Source organism: Marmota monax, unplaced genomic scaffold (assembly GCF_021218885.2).
Source record: "Marmota monax isolate L192 unplaced genomic scaffold, Marmota_monax_Labrador192_F-V1.1 WCK01_AAM20220418_F8-fsc00038, whole genome shotgun sequence".
NCBI lineage: Eukaryota > Metazoa > Chordata > Mammalia > Rodentia > Sciuridae > Marmota > Marmota monax.
The window spans coordinates 6388203-6406357 of NW_026692498.1; the positions used below are offsets into that span (position 1 = coordinate 6388203).

Sequence of the window (18155 nt, forward strand, 5' to 3'; positions counted from 1 at the left end):
GCTATTTTTTTTAGTCATTTTTTTTTTCTTAGTGAGAGAGAGAAAATTTTTTTAATATCTATTTTTTTTTAGTTTTCGGCAGACGCAACATCTTTGTTTGTATGTGGTGCTGAGGATCGAACCCGGGCCGCACGCAAGCCAGGCGAGCGCGCTACCACTTGAGCCACATCCCCAGCCCAAGCCAATGCTATTTTGCATGGTGTAGGTAGGCTACTGGTTGAAGATAAGTGTTTCCATATTTTTCCTACAGTCAGTTGAGTTAATCTTTGTGGCATTGTACCCATGCAAGTTTGTTAGTCCTTAAGGTCCAGTATCAGTTAGCTATGGCTTTGTAACAATCCTCAAACACAGTAGCTTAAAATACTAACAATTTAATATTGCATGCAAGTCTGTGTATCTGCTGGGCAGTTCTTCTGGTCTCAGACGTGTTTACTTAATGTACTACGGTCAGCTGGGACTTGGGTAGGCAACTCTGCTGATCTTGGTTGCAGTCTCTCACCTATTGGGGGTCAGCAGGCTGTTCAGCATAGTCTGGAATGGGACTATTGGGTTCTCCTCCAAGTAGTCTATCTTCCTCCAGTAGAGCTTGAACATGGAGGTGGCAGGGTAGCATCCAAAGCCTTTTGGAGTTAAGGTATGAGATTGGCATAGTGTCACTGCCTCCAAGTTCTGTTGATCAAACATGCCACAGGGTCAGCTCAGATTCAGAGTGGAAAAAGAGTCCAGAGCCACAAGGCGAATGGTGCAGGTTCAGGAAGGCAATAATTGGGTCCATGAATACAATTAACCTAACACAGGCTTCATGAGTTTCCCTCTGGCAGCTGATTACTGTGACAGTGAATTCCAGCTGCTCAGACTTGGTTTACAATAGGATCATTATTCCATCTTCCCTAGCATTAGTATTTCCCAACAGATCTTAAACAGTTTCTGGATTTTTATGATCAGTCTTCACAACTGCTACCCTCACACAGAGAAAATTGAATCCCTAGGCATCTGGGTAGCAGCTAGACTGCCTCTCCATTCATCTCATCGCATCATACACCTGAGTTTAGCTGCAAGTAACAGAAAACCATCTTGAAGTGACTTAAAAATACTCGGCGGCGCAGCTGTCGCGGGGGCCGGCTGGACGCGGGGCGCAATGCCGTACGCCAACCAGCCCACGGTGCGGATCACGGAGCTCACCGACGAGAACGTCAAGTTTATCATTGAGAACACGGACCTGGCAGTGGCCAATTCCATTCGGAGGGTCTTCATCGCCGAGGTGCCCATAATAGCTATTGACTGGGTTCAGATTGATGCCAATTCTTCAGTCCTTCATGATGAGTTCATTGCTCACAGGCTTGGACTAATTCCCCTCACTAGTGATGACATTGTGGACAAGCTGCAGTACTCCCGGGACTGCACGTGTGAGGAATTCTGCCCTGAGTGCTCTGTGGAGTTCACCCTGGACGTGAGGTGCAATGAAGACCAGACGCGGCACGTCACATCCCGAGACCTCATCTCCAACAGCCCCCGGGTCATTCCGGTGACATCCCGGAACCGAGATAATGACCCCAACGACTACGTGGAGCAGGATGACATCCTCATTGTCAAGCTGAGAAAGGGCCAGGAGCTGAGGCTTCGAGCCTATGCCAAAAAGGGCTTTGGCAAGGAACATGCCAAGTGGAACCCCACTGCAGGGGTGGCTTTTGAATATGATCCCGACAATGCCCTGAGGCATACAGTGTACCCCAAGCCTGAGGAATGGCCAAAGAGTGAATACTCAGAGCTGGATGAGGATGAGTCACAGGCTCCCTATGACCCCAATGGCAAGCCAGAAAGGTTTTACTACAACGTGGAGTCCTGTGGTTCTCTGCGCCCTGAAACCATTGTTCTCTCAGCTCTCTCTGGATTAAAGAAGAAGCTGAGTGATTTACAGACTCAGTTAAGCCACGAGATCCAAAGTGATGTGCTGACCATAAACTAGCTTCAGCTCACCTATTTCAGCAAAAGTGGGGATTCCAGATAGTAATTGGGTTTCAGGTCTTTGACACCTTCTGGTTTGGGGTCTCTGGACTGCTATTCAAGCCTCATGACAGGCCATCAGTGCCAGCCAGAGGGGGGCTGCAGATTACTAGGGATGCCACTGGAATTTAGGGTAGGACAGTTTTTACTAGACAGTTAGCATGCCTGGCCCTATTTGTTAAGGCCCAATGGTATTCCCCAGCACCCAGAACATCCCTCCCATCCCATTTCCTAGCACCCCAGTAGGGGGCATACTGCTTCCCCTCTGAGAACCACTGAGCTGGACTCCTCCTGGTCATTGCAGCTCCTTAATACCCTTTCCATCCAACAAGAAGGGATTTTCACAGCTGGAGCTTAGGTTTTCGGTGTTAGGATTGAGTGCTAGAACCTTCATTTAGGCAGGTGATAAATGCTCCTGACTCTTTCCCCAGAGCCAGGCTACTGGCACCTCAAATTTCTGGGTATTCCTAATTTGGAAAGTAATCCTTTAGGATAGACTCTGGCTGTCCCCTCCCTCCACAAATAAACATGCTGTTTGAACACTTAAAAAAAAAAAAAAAAAAAAAAAATACTCAAATGTAGTATCTCTCACATGGGGAAATCATAAGAAGGTCAGTTGATTTAGGGTTTTGTTACATCTGTCTGTTCAGCTGGGTTTGGTGTGTGTCCACCCTTTGGAAGGGAGCAAGCCTTGTGAACCTTGTATGGCAACATCCGAAGGAAGAAGAGAGAGCAGGTCTTTCTATTCCTGGGTCTCTTTCTTAAAACAGAGGGAACTTCCCCCACCAAGAATCACCATTACTGGATATTTTCCTTTCGCCGCCCTCCTCTACCTTGCTCCACCCTGGAAGCAGGCCGTCTGTGCAATGGTGGCAGTGGGCTGCCCCACCATTTTGTTGGCAGGTAATGTGGCCAATGTGGCAGGTGGAAAGTGAGGTGGAGGTATCCAGCCACCTGGCTCCATCTCTGCTGGTTTGCCATGGGTTCGTTCCCCTACCAGGCATCTCTCCAGGTAGTGCCCTCTGTGGGTTCAGGCCTAGATGTGACCCTTGCTGGTCAGGCCTTTGTCTCTATAAACCCACGCATTTGTTGATAACCCTGTTCTTCCAGTTTGAGTGTCATTTGCTTTCTGTTGGGACCCTGACCAATCCTCTCCCCAAAAATCCTTCCTCATTGGCTAGAAGGTGAATAAACTGTCCATTCCTGAAAAAAGGAAGAAATGATGTAAAATGAATATAGAGAAAATAATAAATAAATTCCAACATAGCTGGGATTCCCAATGAAGAAGTCAGAAAATAATGCAATAGGAAAACATGAGAATAAATAACATCACACTTTTCTAAAATAAAGAATGATCTTTACTTATATAAAAATAACTCAGAGATTGAAAAGCATGGCATGTCCCAGAGGAGGGCAGCGATCACGTGACAGGGCATCCTGGCGGTACTGGATTTCAACCATACAGAAGGATGCCCGCGGACTGCCACAGGAAACACGAAACAAAGCCAGGCCTGCTGCAGTCAATGGGAAAACACTGCTCATCCATTCAACAAATGTCTATGCTGAGCCCGGTGTGGCGGTACATGCCTGTAATCCCAGTGGCGTTTGAGGGGATGTGGCTCAAGCAGTAGCACACTCGCCTGGCATGCATGCGGCCTGGGTTCGATCCTCAGCACCACATCCCAGTGGCGTGAGAGGCTAATGAAGGAGGATCACGAATTCAAGGCTAACCTTGGCAATTTAGCAAGGCCCTGAGCAACTTAGCAAAACCCTGTCTCTAAATGAAACATAGAAAAGGGTCTGGGGATGTTGCTCAGTGGTTAAGCATACCTGGGTTCAATCTCTGGTACCAAAATAAATAAATAAACACACACACACACACACAACATTATAACATTTATATATATATATACAGATCCTGCTAGTACACAGACTAGATGCAGGTCTCCATTCTTGAGAGGTTTACTTTCTAGAGGGCAGATAGACCAAATGATGGACATAATGTATAAGAAAATTAGAAAATGCTCAATTTATGAAAAAATAAAAAGTATATCAGACTCATGGGACTGGGAATTCTGAGGCTGGGTTTTAGTGGATCATGGTGGAGAGGATCTTGTTGCCAAGTTAGGAGACTGTAATGCTGGGTCATGTTACACTTGGTAACGATTCTTTATTGTTTAAAACAATAAAGGTGCTTCTCCTGCTGGAGCTATTTGTATGGATAAAGAGCTCCATTCCATACCTCCCAGCCAGGCCGAAGAGTCTCCACCGCAGGACAGATCCTTGGTGGCAGCGTATCTTAGTTCATTTGGTGCTGCTATAACAGAGCATGCGACACCAGGGAATTTACAAACAACTACTTATTTCTTATAATTCGTCAGGCTGGGGAGTCCAAGGTCAAGAGGTCCACATCTGGTGGGGACTTTGTCCTGCAGTATTTTATAACAGAAGGCAGAGGGAGAGAGCACAGGAGCTGAGCTCACTTTTCTAACAAACCCGCTCTCGTGATGACGATGTTAATCCACCTGAGAGCAGAACCTCAGACCTCTTCAAGGTCCCGCCTCTGCTGCGTCAGGATTAACTTTCCCACACATGGACTTGGCCCATAACATCACAACTGGGGGAAAGGACTGGGCGTCTTAAGGGCATCTGCCAGAAGTGCTGCATGTCACTTGTGGGTCCCCTGGGCCAGAGGAAGTCATGTGACCAGGCCTAGGGGCAGAGAAGTGCAACCCCACACTTGTCCAGATGGGGAGAAGCAGACCGCTGGTGAGCAACGCTGATCACCAACAGGTGTCCCTCTCCTCCCTGTGCACAGGACACGCGTACCTTCTCCCCAGGAATCCAGACCATATCCAGCTCACATTTCAGGGGTTCCGACACAGTGATTGGAGAACCATAAGCCAGAAGACAAGTTATTAGCCCTCCTATGTCCACTGGGCAGTGGTGAGTGGGAGGGGATCATCCCAGTAAAGGAATACGTTGGCTCAGCTGGAAAGAGCAGAAGGCACGTGGCTGACACAGGCTTGAAGCCATCCATTCCCCAGCCTCCTACTCTGGGTGAAGCCTGGTCTCTCATTGAGCCTTGAAACTAGATTCTGGGAGTGGCTTCCTTGCTCATAGTTCTTGTGGCTCCTGGCTCTGACCTCTAGGAAATTCTCTCTTTTGCACTATGCTCCTTGACCCCATCAGAAGTGGACATTGGGGAACATATTTTCCTTTGAAGGATGAGTTACTTTCTTAGTCCATTGACTATGGGGCTTGGGGGAGGTCCCATGTTTTGCTGTGAGTCTCTTAATCCAGGCTTTTGACTCTAAAACTCTCTTACAAACTTAGGTGGTATCTTAGTCCAGTTGTGTTGCTATCACAAAATACTTGAGATGGGGAATTTATAAATAATAGAAATCCATTTTTGGTGCAGTTTTGGAGGCTGGGAAGTCCGAGACCAAAGAAGGTTTTGTGCCTGATGAGGGCCCAGTCTGTCCTTCCAAGATGGTGCCTGGCATGCTGTGTCCTCCCGCCATGGAAGGAAGAGCTCATTCCCTCCAGCCCAGGCAGTAATCCATCGGAGGGCCACTTTGCCCTTGTAAAAGGATTTCCGGGGAGCCGCATCCTTAGTTGGACTTTTACTCTGACCCAGGGGATGGCATGTTCACTATCAGAACTCCTGGATGGAATAACGTGTCTCGGAATAAGACAAGATAAGCCCTCCTCTAGCCCCCAGTGCTGGTTCCCTGTATAGAGCTGATCTCTAAGCCCGGCCCAGGGTTCAGCTGGGCTAAGGCAGAACTCCACTTCAAAGGACATTTCTGCTCGGAGGGGCTGCAATGACACTTTTCTCCACGGCTTGGAGCATCATGGATGTGTTTTTGAGCCATATCACAGGTCCATCATGCATCACGTTAGCTCTTTTTCTTTTGGCTAAAGTGACTCACAGTCACAGCTGACTTCAAAGGTGGGAAGAACCCCACAATGAGCTTGGAAGGAGGGGAGCTGAGCACCAGCCGCCAACGGTAGCAGCGACTGCCACAGATGCTCCTGCGGGAATCTGGGGGAGAAGTGCCGGTGACTTAGACCAGGACGGTAGCTGAGAGGTTGAGTCACACAGGGAGTGACCCAGTTTGTGCCTTTTCTGAAGGCAGAGTCAATAGGATTTAGTAAAGGGTGGGATTTGGAGGAACAGAAAAAGAGGAGTCAAGAATGATTTCTGAGGCTGGGGCTGGGGCTCAGTGGCAGAGCGCTTACGTAGCACGTGTGAGGCACTGGGTTCGATCCTCAGCACCACATAAAAATAAATAAAGGTATTGTGTCTATCTACAACTAAAAAAATATTTTAAAAAAGTAGTTCAACCTCATTTAAATTTTTTTTAAAGAATGATTTCTGAGCAAAATGGCATTTGTGCCTATTTGTGGGGAAATTAAGAGTTCAGCATTGGACACTGACCATTAGAAACCCAAAGGCAGCTGGGCACAGTGGTGTGCACCTTTAATCTCGGTGACTCAGGTGGCTGCGGCAAGAGGCTCACAAGTTCAAGGTCAGCCTCAACAGCTTAGTGAGACCCCCAGCAACTTAGTGAGACTCTGTCGCAAAATTAAAACACACACACACACACAAAAAAAAAAGACTGGGGATGTAGCTCAATGGTAAATTGCTGGTTTCAATCCTGTGAATTGCAAAGGGAGAGAAAGAGAGAGCGAGAGAGTGAGCACCAGCCCAAGGCAGACATCCAGGATGAAGCTGGATTAAAAAGTATGAAGTTAGGAGAGAGATATGAGCTGGATACAAAATGTGGAGGAGACTTTGTGTATAAAGGGCATTTAAAGCCTGAATCTGGAATATGATAGAAAAGAGGCCAGAGACCTAAAAAGATGAGGCAGCAGAGGGAGGTCTGGAAACGGAGAGCAGGAAGGAGGTGAGACAGGAAGCAAAGCAAGTGTGAAGGATTTCCCGAGAGCAATCCAGCATGCCAACTGTGTTAAAAGTCGAGAAATGAGAATTCAGGACTTGAAGGTCCTGGACGACCTTTCCTGCACCCAGATGAAAGCCAGGTTGGAGTGGACTTAAGAGGGAATTGAAGAAGAGGAATTGGACATTGACTATCAACAATTTTTTTCCCTGCCAAAAGGAGCAATGACAGGGGTGGCAATTGACAAGGAAAATGAGATCAGGAGGACTTTTTGTTTTGTTTTTGGTACCAGGAATTGAATCCAGCTGCACTTAACCGTGGGGCCTCATCCCCAGCCCTTTTATAGATTTTATTTAGAGACAGGGTCTCACTGAGTTGCTGAGGCTGCTTTGAACTCTCAATCATCCTGCCTCAGCCTCCCCGCCACTGGGATTACCTGCCTGTGCCACTGCCCTGCTGAGGATGCATGTTTTAAGGTGGGACTGGGTGTTTAGGTGCTGATGAAGAGGATCTGGTAGGAAGCAAAAATCAATGAAGGAAAAAGAAGAGAGTTGCTTGAGATGAGAACATGCTGGATATGGAGTGGGAGTGGAGAACCGGCTTTGGGCAGGAGCCTGGGTGGCTCAGAGGGCAGGAAGAACGGGTGCTGGTGGGTGTGGGTGAAAACCAAGTCGGTGGAAATTCTGATTGCTTTGATTCTGTCTAGGAAGCAGGAAACAGCGTCATTAGCTGAGATGGAGGGGAGCTGGGAGGGTGGAAGAGAGTGGAAAAATGAGAAATGGCTTTTTAGGCGCAGGAAGGAATGGACCAGGGAATGGAGAGCCATTGCCGGGGCAGCCCGAAGCCTCTACTTGAGGATCCTGGCAGCTGATGTGCAGTGCGACCATCGTGTGTGCGTCTGGTGCTGCACAGAGTGGGAGGGGAGCTGGGTTTACCAGGTTTGCTTTCCTATCTGCAGTGGAGTGGGGGGTGGGCAGGTGAGCCAAGCGAGTCCACCATTAAGAGTGAGCGTTTAGGGATGGAATCGGATGGCTTGGCATTCCGAGCTGGAAGGCGTAAGAGAAGAGAAAAAGAGGCTGAGGTGGAGAACATCAGGCCCACCTCCGCTCCAAGAGCAAAGGAGACAGCAGCCCTGCCCTGCAAGGGCTTCGGGGAAGCAGGGTCCTCAGAGGATGCCCCTGGTGATGGACGAGGCAGTCCAGAGGGTGCCATGGAAAGGCCTCAGAGGAGAGGGAGATGGAGACAGAAGATGACCCGGAATTGAGGGCAAGAGGGCATTGTGGGTGTCTAGGCTTCTCAGGAGCCCTTCCTAGAAGCTAGGAAAACTCGTGGCAAGAAGGCAGAAAAGGGCGATTCTTTTACTAAATGGCACTGCGAACACTTACATGTGAGGACTGGTGCATCATGTGTGGTCACAGGCGAAGCCCTCTAGTGTGGGTGGACCCACTAGATGTGTGTGCCGCGTGTTTGTTGCTGTTGAAGACAGCATATTTTTAAAATGGCATTGGCTGCAAATTGGTGCAACCAATCTGGAAAGCAGTCTGGAGATTCCTTAGAAAATTTAGAACGGAACCAACATTTGACCCAGCTATCCCACTCCTTGTACCCAAAGGACTTAAAAACAGCATACTATAGGGACACAGCCACATCAATGTTTATAGCAGCACAATTCACAATAGCCAAACTGTGGAACCAACCTAGATGACCTTCAATAAAGAACTGTGGTATACATACACAATGGAATATTACTCAGGACTAAAAGAGAATAAAATTATGGCATTTGTCGGTAAATGGTTGGAGTTGGAATATCATGCTAAGCAAAGTAAGCCAATCTCAAAAAACCAAAGGCCAACCAAATTTTTTCTCTGATAAGTGGATGCTGATCCATAATGGAGTGGGGCATGGGATGAGAGGAGGGACTTTGGTAGGCCAAAGGGAAGGGAGGGAAGAGGAGGGGGCATGGGACTAGGAAACATGATGGAATGAGACAGACATCAGTACCTTAGGTACATGTATGATTGCACAAATGGTGTGACCCTACTTAGGGTACAACCAGAGAAGAGAAAAATTTTGCTCCATTGTGTACAAAGAGCTTTCTGCTGTTGTGTATAACTGATTAGAACAAATAAATAAATATAAATAAATGGCATTTTTAGACTATAAAATCTGGTGCAGAGAAACATAGTTGATTTAGTATGTTGATTTTCTATTCAATCTCATTGCTAAACTACCTCATTGAATCTAATAATTTGTATATTCCTATATGTTTCCAATTGTTATGTTCTCTGTGTGTGTGTGTGTGTATGTGTGCAATGTTGAATTGAGGTGAAGATAATAGCAATTTTGGGGGGGTATATTAGTAAGAATTGAACATGGGGTGCTTTACCATTGATCCACATCCCCAGTCCTTTTTATTTTTATTTTGAAACAGGGTCTCATTAAGTTGCTTAGAGCCTTGCTTAGTTGCTGGGTCTGACCTTGAACTTGCAGTCCTCCTGCCTCTGCCTCCCTAGTTGCTGGAACTACGGGTGTGTGCCACTGTGCCCAGCAATAATAACACTCCTATTCATGATTTTAAAACTTTCCATTCATTTAGTTTGCTCTGTGTGTGTGTGTGAGTGTGTGTGTGTGTGTGAGAGAGAGAATGTGGTATATATCTTTATCAGGTTAAAAAAATAACCATTTCCCTAAGAGACTGGGTTCTTTTTTTTTTTTAATCATAAGTGGATGCTGAATTTTACCAAATGCATTTTCTGTATCTTTATTTATATGATCTTGCATATTTAACAATCTGCATAGTAAACTATCCCAAAGCTTAATAGAATAAAATAAGAATGGTATGAATTTCCTCATGATTATGAGGGCTGGGGATCTGGCTGCCTCCTGTTCCATGTGGTGCTGGATGGGTCATGGGTGTCACTCTGGTATTCAGCAGGTGTGTGGTCTGTCTCAAGAGTCCACAATAGCCTCGATCACATGCTGGAATCTCAGCAGGAATGGAAGGAAGGCTGAGCTCAGTGGCCCTCTCCTCCACGCGACCTCTTCAGCAGAATTGTTGGACTTCTTACCACGGCGCTTGGCCTCCGACAAGCAATCTCAAGTGACAAGACGTGGAAGTTGCCAACCTTTTAAGGAAAGGAAACTGGCACAGTGTCCCCACTGCTGTAAAGCACTGAGACTCAAGGGGAAGGCACGTGGACCCTCATTACTTGATCGTAGGTGTGTCCAAGTATCTGTGGCCATTCCAACCCACTGCCCCGTCCTTGCATTCCTCGGACGAGTTCAACTTGGTCCAAATGCATTATATCTTTTCACGCTTCTAGATTTAGTTTTATTAATATTGTGTTCACAAATTTTGCATTATGTTCATGAGTGAGACTGGCTTCTACTATTTCTTGTTTACACTGTTCTTGGCTAGCTTTGGTATGGATGTCATATCAGAATTGTAAAATGAATTGGAGAATGCTCACTAAGATTGCATGTTTCAGAAGAGCTTGTTTAAGAATTGCATAATCTGCTTCATGAAAGTTTCACATACTTGTATGTTTTGACATACATCACCTGTATTATCATCAGACGGAGTCTGCTCTTTGTGGCAGTATTTAAAATTGCCAATTCAATTTCTTTAATGGCTAAGGACTATTGAAGCTTTCTACTTGTTAAATTCAGTTTTTTTCTAAATTATAGATTTTATTAATTTGTCCACTTTACGTAGGTTTTCTGATTTATTAGTACAAGTTGGCTGTTAAAATTTTGCTCTATTAAAAATATATGTTAGGGGCCAGGGTTGTGGCTCAGTGGCAGAGCGCTTGCCTAGCATGAGTGAGGCACTGGATTCGATCCCTGGCACCTCATAAAAAGAAACAAACAAAATAAAGGTATTAAAAAATAAAAATATATGTTATAAAATAAATCATACACAGATACATCCATGCAAGTATAAATGATCAGGAAGTGGATTCTTGTGAAATTACAACTCAATTTAAGAAATTAAATATTACAGGTACCTTTGAGCCTCCCTCTTGTCCTCTTTTTCAGAGATAGCTAATACTCTGAGCTTTTGTTATGCATTCTCTTTGTACTTTTATCACATATGTATGAGCATAACAGCGATTTAGAACTGAGGCCATGCACTGGCGACCAGCAAGGAGCTCCCTGCGTCCCAGGTGGCTGTACTCCACCTGCTCATGTTCACCGAGGGATATTCCCTTATGTGAATGCGCCACACTTTATTTACATACAGTTGTGTGTAGCATGGCAACATTCCAGCCAATGACACGCCAGCTCTGTAGGTGGTTCCAGAAGATCACATTGCCTAGTGACGTTGTGGCTGTCTTTGTGCTCTGTGAGGTTCACATGGTGAGGAAATTGCCTAACAATGCATTTCTCAGGGTATATCCCCATCACCAAATCGTGCACAGCTGTTGCTGGACGGTGGGTCGTGTCCAGCGTTCTTCCATCACGAGCAGGGCCACTGGGAACATCCTATGTGTATCTTCTAATGCACAGGGGACAGAGTGTCTCTAGGGAACAGCTGCCTGGGCAGTGGCATCTGAGTACCATGGATGATATTCTCAGCCATGGCTCTTTTCAGCTCCGGGGATGGCTAAATGGGACCCTGTGATCCCAAGAGTGGCCAGACCAGCCATCTCTACCTTCAAGTCATCCCCTCTATTTACCAAATGTGCTGATAAATGTGACCATTTCCTCTGTGTGGTATTATGTAAGAAATGCTGGGAGGCACTGCTTCAGGGCTACCGAGGAGTTACTTGTTGGGTTTTCTGGTATAAAAAAAAGTCCTATTTCTCCAATAACACCACATCATTCCATAGTGCGTCAATGTATATCCACGTGAACTCTCTATACTCTCTGTAAGCTCATCTACAATTATATGGTCAAGATTCTCGGGGCTGCGGATACAGCTCAGTGGCAGGGTGTGTGGCTTACTGCCCAGGAAGCCCTGGATTGGATCTCCAACATTGCAAAATAGAAAAGTTGCTGATCTGGTGGGTGGGAAGGTGTCCCCTTGTGGTCACCCTTCATGCTTCCTTGAAGCGTGATGAGACTGAAAATGTTTTCAGGTTTATAGGCTGTTCATATCTTTTTACTCTGGAATGTTTATGTCTTTTGCTTAATTTTTCTATTTTTTTTTCCTTATTGATAAGGAGATTTCTTTCTGCATCTGGATACCATTTATTGCTATGTCAGCATTCCACTGCAGAAACTACTATTACTGTTTTTAGCACTAAGGGATTCTTTAAAAAGGGATTTAGTGTTAATAAAACAATTGAAAGAGCAAAAGAAATAAGCTCTCAATTGGGCTTTTAGAAATGACATTTGAGACCAGGGTTGTAGCTCATAAAGCGCTTGCCTAGTATGTGTGAGGCACTGGGTTCAATTCTCAGCACCACATATAAATAAATAAAAGATTCATCGACAAATTTAAAAAATATTTTAAAAAAAGAATGACATTCAAAGCAACCCTGCAGAACTGGCCAGCCCAGGATACTGCTAAATCCACTAAATTCGGGAGAATCCTGTGTCCCAGCTGCTGGCTCTGGAATAACACCACTTTGGCCAAGATGGGGAGGCTGCCATTGAGACTGTGGGATCCAGGAAGGCACCGGCTTGGCTGGCATCAGTGGAATGAGTCTTCCACATCAGAACAGTTGGCTCTGGACACCATGCCTGATATGGGGCCTAGACAGACAGATGCCACCTGAGCTCATGCCCACCTTGTGATCCAGGACTCAGTCAGGTCTCACACAAGTGGAGCTAACTTACATCCAGAACCCTCACTGTGAGCGAGTCTGGGAATGGAGTGTGTCTGAAGTCTCTGAAGAACTAGAAATCACACCAGAAAGAGGTCGGGAAAAATGACTTGGGGACCAACTTTCCAGGTCTGTCCGACTCCACCCCTCGGTCACTCCTCAGTCTTATTCTCAAACATCAGGAACGTCAACCACCATGCGGCCCCAATATCAGAACTCTCTAAGCACAAACTCTTTCCCTAAAAAAGGGATCACAGTTGTATGTTTTTTTTTTTTTTATGTGGTGCCGGGGATTGAACCCAGGGCCTCACGCATGCTAAGCAAGTGCTCAACCACTAAGCCACAACCCCAGCCCCACAATTCCATTTTGATACCCTGTAATTTATGGATTAAAATATGGACCACCCTTCACACACCCTCTAGCAGGAGTTCTCAACTTTGAGAACATTGGTCTCTGTTGTGGGCACTTGCTGCCATTGTAAAATGTTGAAGTCCCCCAGATTCTACCCACCAGATGCTGCCCCCAGCCAAGGCACGTGTTGCTGGGTGCTTGAGGGTGAGAGAAAGAGTGCCCCAGGTGGTGACACATGCCTGTAATCCCAGTGACTCTGGAGGCTGAGGCAGGAGGATTGCAAGGTTGAGACAAGCTTCAGCTTTTCTTTATTTGTTTGACCCTGTCTCAAACAAGTAAACAAAAAGGCTAGGGATGTGGGTCAGTGGTTAAGTTCCCCTGGGTTCAATACCTGGGACAAAAAAAAAAAAAAAGACAATAAAAAATGTCTGTAGACGTTGCCAAAGGTCCTTTGTGGGTCAGAATCATCCTTGGCTGAGAACTACCCGCTTAGGAAAGGGAGATTGGAAGAAAAGCAAAATTGGATGCATAATAGGGGGAAAGCATAAGTTGTGGATTGGAATCTTCTTTTGTACCACAGGTCTAGGGCTGTAGTAATTTCTACAGCTGCATGTCCTCAGAACCCTTTTCGTGTTCTCCTTGCTCTCAGCAAACACCATGGCTGAGTCTTTCCCTGATTGGGTGACTGAGGTTTTCAATAGTAACAAGGTCTGAACAACAGAATCACTAACAAGTGATTCTGCCAGAACTTTTGGTTGTGGCTCTGCAGTCCTGTCCCTTCCAAATCCCTGACTGCCAGACCTCATCATCATTATCACCACCACCACCATCATCACCATCTCCTCACAGTAGGTAAACTGACAGAGGGCTCACTGTGTTCCAGGCACTAACCTAAGTGCTTTACCTGTGCAAATTCAGTGGTCGGCACAACAACTCTATGAGGTACATACCATTATTGACCCATTTAAGAGAAGTAAAAAAGGGTTTAATAACTTGCTTAAGGTCACATGGGCAGTAAGTAACAAAAACAGGATTTGAGCCAGGCGCTTGTCTCAAATCCATGTTCTTAAATCTTAAGGTAATAATACCTCTCATAATAGTTAACTTGTCATCCACGGCCCTCAGATAGAGCTGTGGTTAAGGGCTGGACATGGTGACACACCTGTAATCCCAGCAACTTGAGAGGCTGAGGCAAGAGGATTACAAATTTGAGGCAAGACTCAGGAAATTAGTGAGGTCCTCAGCAACTTACCAAGATGCAGACCCTGTATCAAATAAAAAATGAAAAGGGCCGGGCATGGTAGCACATGCCTGTAGCACAGCCTCCAGTGGCTCTGGAGGCTGAGGCAGGAGGATCACAAGTTCAAAGCCAGCCTCAGCAACTCAGCAGGACCCTGTCTCTAAAAAAAAAAATATAAAAAGGGGGGTTGGCCACATGGCTCAGTAGTTAAGTGTCCCTGTATTCCATCAATTAATAATAATAATAATAGAAAATAAAAAGTGACAGGAATGTGACTCAGTGGTAGAGTGCCCTGTGCTCAATCTTCAGTGCCGGGGGTGCGGGGAGTGCTATAGTAAAGACCATCTCTCTTTCCAAACCAAATGGACTGAACATGTCCCTCAAAATTACCCTCTTGGAGCTGTCCCTTCCCACTGTGGTTTAGTGATAACTGTGCCCTGGCAGTAAAGCCACAGTGGTTCCTTTCCAGCTAGTGCAGCAGGTCATGCAGAACCCTCTGTTGGCCAGGCTCAGAATGCTCCATCTGCCTCTTGGGTGGGGGCTGAGGATCTGTGGCCATGCAGGGAATGTACAGGGACACTGAAAGTGTGAACTCCCTGCTCATCAGACTGAGAGGTGCTCAGGCTGCCTTCTGCGTGTGATCTCACAGACACAACTTGCACTTGATGATGGAGAACGGCTTTGTGTGCCCAAGCTTGGCTTGGTGGATCCGTCAAACCCCGGTTCTTATGGGCATCCGAATTTGGGTGGTCACTGATGTCATATCATCAGGTTTTTGGTCTGGCCCCGGGGTCAAGAGCAAGCCAGAAATGGTTTCTTGACAGAACATGAATTGTTTTCTGAAGAGATCATGGTGACCACAGACCAGGTGGATTAAACAACTGAAATGTATTTCTCTCAGTTCTAGAGGCTAGAAGCCCAAGGTCAAGGTGTTGGCAAAGGTGGGTTCTGAGGGCCTCCTTCTCCCTAAGTCTTTATATCATTTTCCCACTGTGTTTCTGTGTCCAAATTTTTTTCTTCTTATAAGGATATTATTCACAAAATATTCGGGACCAGCTTAATAGCCTCATTTTTATTATTTCTTTAAAGTTGTATCTTAAAATATGGATACATTCTGGTGTTAGGACTTCAACACATGAATTTCAGTTGGGGGGAGCACAATTCATCCCATAATACAGACTAAAAAAATTACATGATCATATCAATTGATACTAAAAGTATTTGGCAAAATTCAATGCTCATTCACAATAAAGACTGAGGAAAACAGGAACAGAGGGAAATTCCCTCAACTCAATAAAGAACATCCCCCCACCCCACAATCCTATAGTGAACATTACGCTTAATGGGAAAAAGCTGAATGGCTTCTAAGATTGGAAACAAGACAGGAGCATTAGGTCCTGTTTTAGTCAGCTTTTTTTTTTTTTTTTTTTTTTTTGCTGCTTCAATTAAAAGAACAATTAGAAAAAGAAAAGTTTATTTGGGGGCTCACAGTTTCAGAGGTCTCAGTCCAAAGAAGGCCAACTCTATTCCTTGGGGCCCAAGATCAGGCAGAACATCATGGCGGAAGAGTGTGGTGGAGGAAAACAACTCAGGACATGATCAGGAAGCAGAGAGAGACTCCACTTGCCAGGGATAAACTATATACCCCAAAGGCAAGCCCCCAATGACCCACCTCCAGCCACACCTACCTGCTGCCTGCAGTCGCCACTCAGTTAATCCTTATCAGGAGATTAACACACTGATCAGGTTAAAGCGCTCATAACCCAATCATTTCATCTCTAAACCTTCTTGCATTGTCTCACACATGAGCTTTTGGGGGGACACTTCACATCTAAACCATAACAGGTCTACCATTTATTCAACTTAGTGCTGCGAGTTCTAGTCACTGCAATAAAGGAAGAAAAGGAAATAAAAGACATGTAGATTGGAAAGGAAGGAATACAACTGTCCCTATATGCAGAAGACATATTTATTTACATAGAAAAATCCCAAGAAATCTATAAAACAGAACTCCTATAAGTAGAAAGTAACAAATTTCAGGAGCTAAGCTCAATATGAAAATTCAATTATATTTTCATATTCTGTCAGTGAGCACATAGACACAGACTTTAAAATATAATCTCATTTGTAATTGTTCAAAACAAAAAGAAAATGGATATGAATCTTGCCATGACCAGCACAGCAACAACAAAGTTTCTCAAAGAAAAACACAGAGTCAGAAAAGCAGAGACATTAAGAAGAATGGGGCCAGGTGGGACACTGTCCTCGGATGGAGGAACAGTGACCCAGAACTAGCTCAGCATGTTTATTATATAGGGTCTCATCAGGAAGTTAAACTACAGAAGCTCTATGTTTTCTTTAAGGTTTCAAGAGGCTTCTTTGGGCACTAAGAAGTTACAGAGTTAGAAACATCTTGTGGCTCTCCTGCTGTTAGTGTTAGGAACATCCTGCAGCTGTCCTGCTGTACCCAGAAAACCCACTGTACTGGAACATCAGATGACTATTGATATCAGAGGGGAGTGTCAAAGCTGTGCACGCATCCCACCCTTGGCAAGGAATGTTTTCCCAGGTTTGGCTTTTGCCTCCAATGACCAAGGCTCATTTGCTCTTCACAAAATCTAACAAAACATGTAAAGGAATTATAGTCTGAAAACTACAAAAATCTTGTGAAAGAAATCAAAGATTTAAATATATGAAGAGAGGGCTGAGAGCATAGCTCACTGGTAGAGCATTTGTTTAGCTTGTGTGAGGCCCTGGGTGAGGGGCCAGCACTCAAAAAAATAAAAACAAGTAAAGGAGACGGAGAAGGGGGAAGGGGGAAGGGGAAAAAGAAAAACTTGCCAAATATATGATGTGCTGTATTCAAGGATTGGAAGATAACATAGCAAAGATATCTGTTCTCTCCAAATTGATACATAGATTAATGCAATTCCTACTAAAGCCCTACAAGATGTTTTTTCAGCTATAGTTGAGATTATTAAATTTATATGAAAAGGAAAAAGAGCCAGAATAGCTGAAATCATTTTGAAAAAAAAGTTAGTGGAGGAGAGTCATTTTAAGAATTCAAGTCTTGGGGCTGGGGCTGGGGCTGGGGCTCAGCAGCAGAGCACTTGCCTAGCATGTACAAGGTGCTAGGTTCGATCCTCAGCACCACATAAAAATAAATAAAATAAAGGCATGTGTCCAACAACAACTGAAAAAAATTTAAAAAAAAAGAATTCAAGTCTTACTCCATAGCTATAATAGAGAAGACTGCAATATCAGCAGAGGGAGAGATACGTGAGTCAACGGAATAGAATAGAAAACCTGGAAACAGACCCACACAAATGCACCCAATAATTTCAGACAAAGTTCAAAAGCTATTCAATGGAAGAAAGGCAGCCTTTTCCACCACCAGTGGTGCAGCAACCGAACACACATAGACAAAAACTGAGCCACAGTCTAAGTTTCATGCCTTAGGCACAAATGAACTCAAAATGGATCACAGGCAATACAAAATACTGACGATGACACAGAGAAATTGGGTCACTGGTACATGCTGGTAAGAATGTAAAATGGTGCAGCCACTCTGGAAAAGGGAGGTGGCGACTTCTTGACAAAACTAAACTTGCAGCTGGCACGCAAAGCCCAGCAATCGCACCCCTGGGCATTAATGAAAACAGTCCACACAAAGCCTGTGCACAGTGTTTCTAGCATATTTTTCAGAATAACCTCAAGCTGAAAACAGCCCAGATGTCATTCAATGGATGATGAGAACCAATCTGTTAAATGGTAAATACCATGGGATAGTACTAGGTAGTGAAAATGTATGAACTTCTGGTGCATCGGCCATCTGGGTGAAAATGCTAGTCCCCAAAGGCTACAGACTGTATGATTTCATT

At 45.1% G+C, this 18155-nt stretch overlaps 1 protein-coding gene across 1 annotated transcript; it reads left to right on the plus strand.

Moving 5' to 3' along the window:
* The first annotated feature begins 1103 nt into the window (after window positions 1–1103).
* Window positions 1104–2546, plus strand: LOC124092785 (DNA-directed RNA polymerase II subunit RPB3). Its single transcript, XM_046444592.2, has one exon. The coding sequence runs from the start codon at window positions 1139–1141 to the stop codon at window positions 1964–1966; it is 828 nt and encodes a 275-aa protein (XP_046300548.1). The 5' UTR covers window positions 1104–1138; the 3' UTR covers window positions 1967–2546.
* The last annotated feature ends 15609 nt before the right edge of the window (window positions 2547–18155 follow it).

Bases quoted from the DNA above. Each gene is read 5' to 3' on its own strand.
- LOC124092785 (XM_046444592.2), top strand. From the start codon at position 1,139: ATGCCGTACGCCAACCAGCCCACGGTGCGGATCACGGAGCTCACCGAC.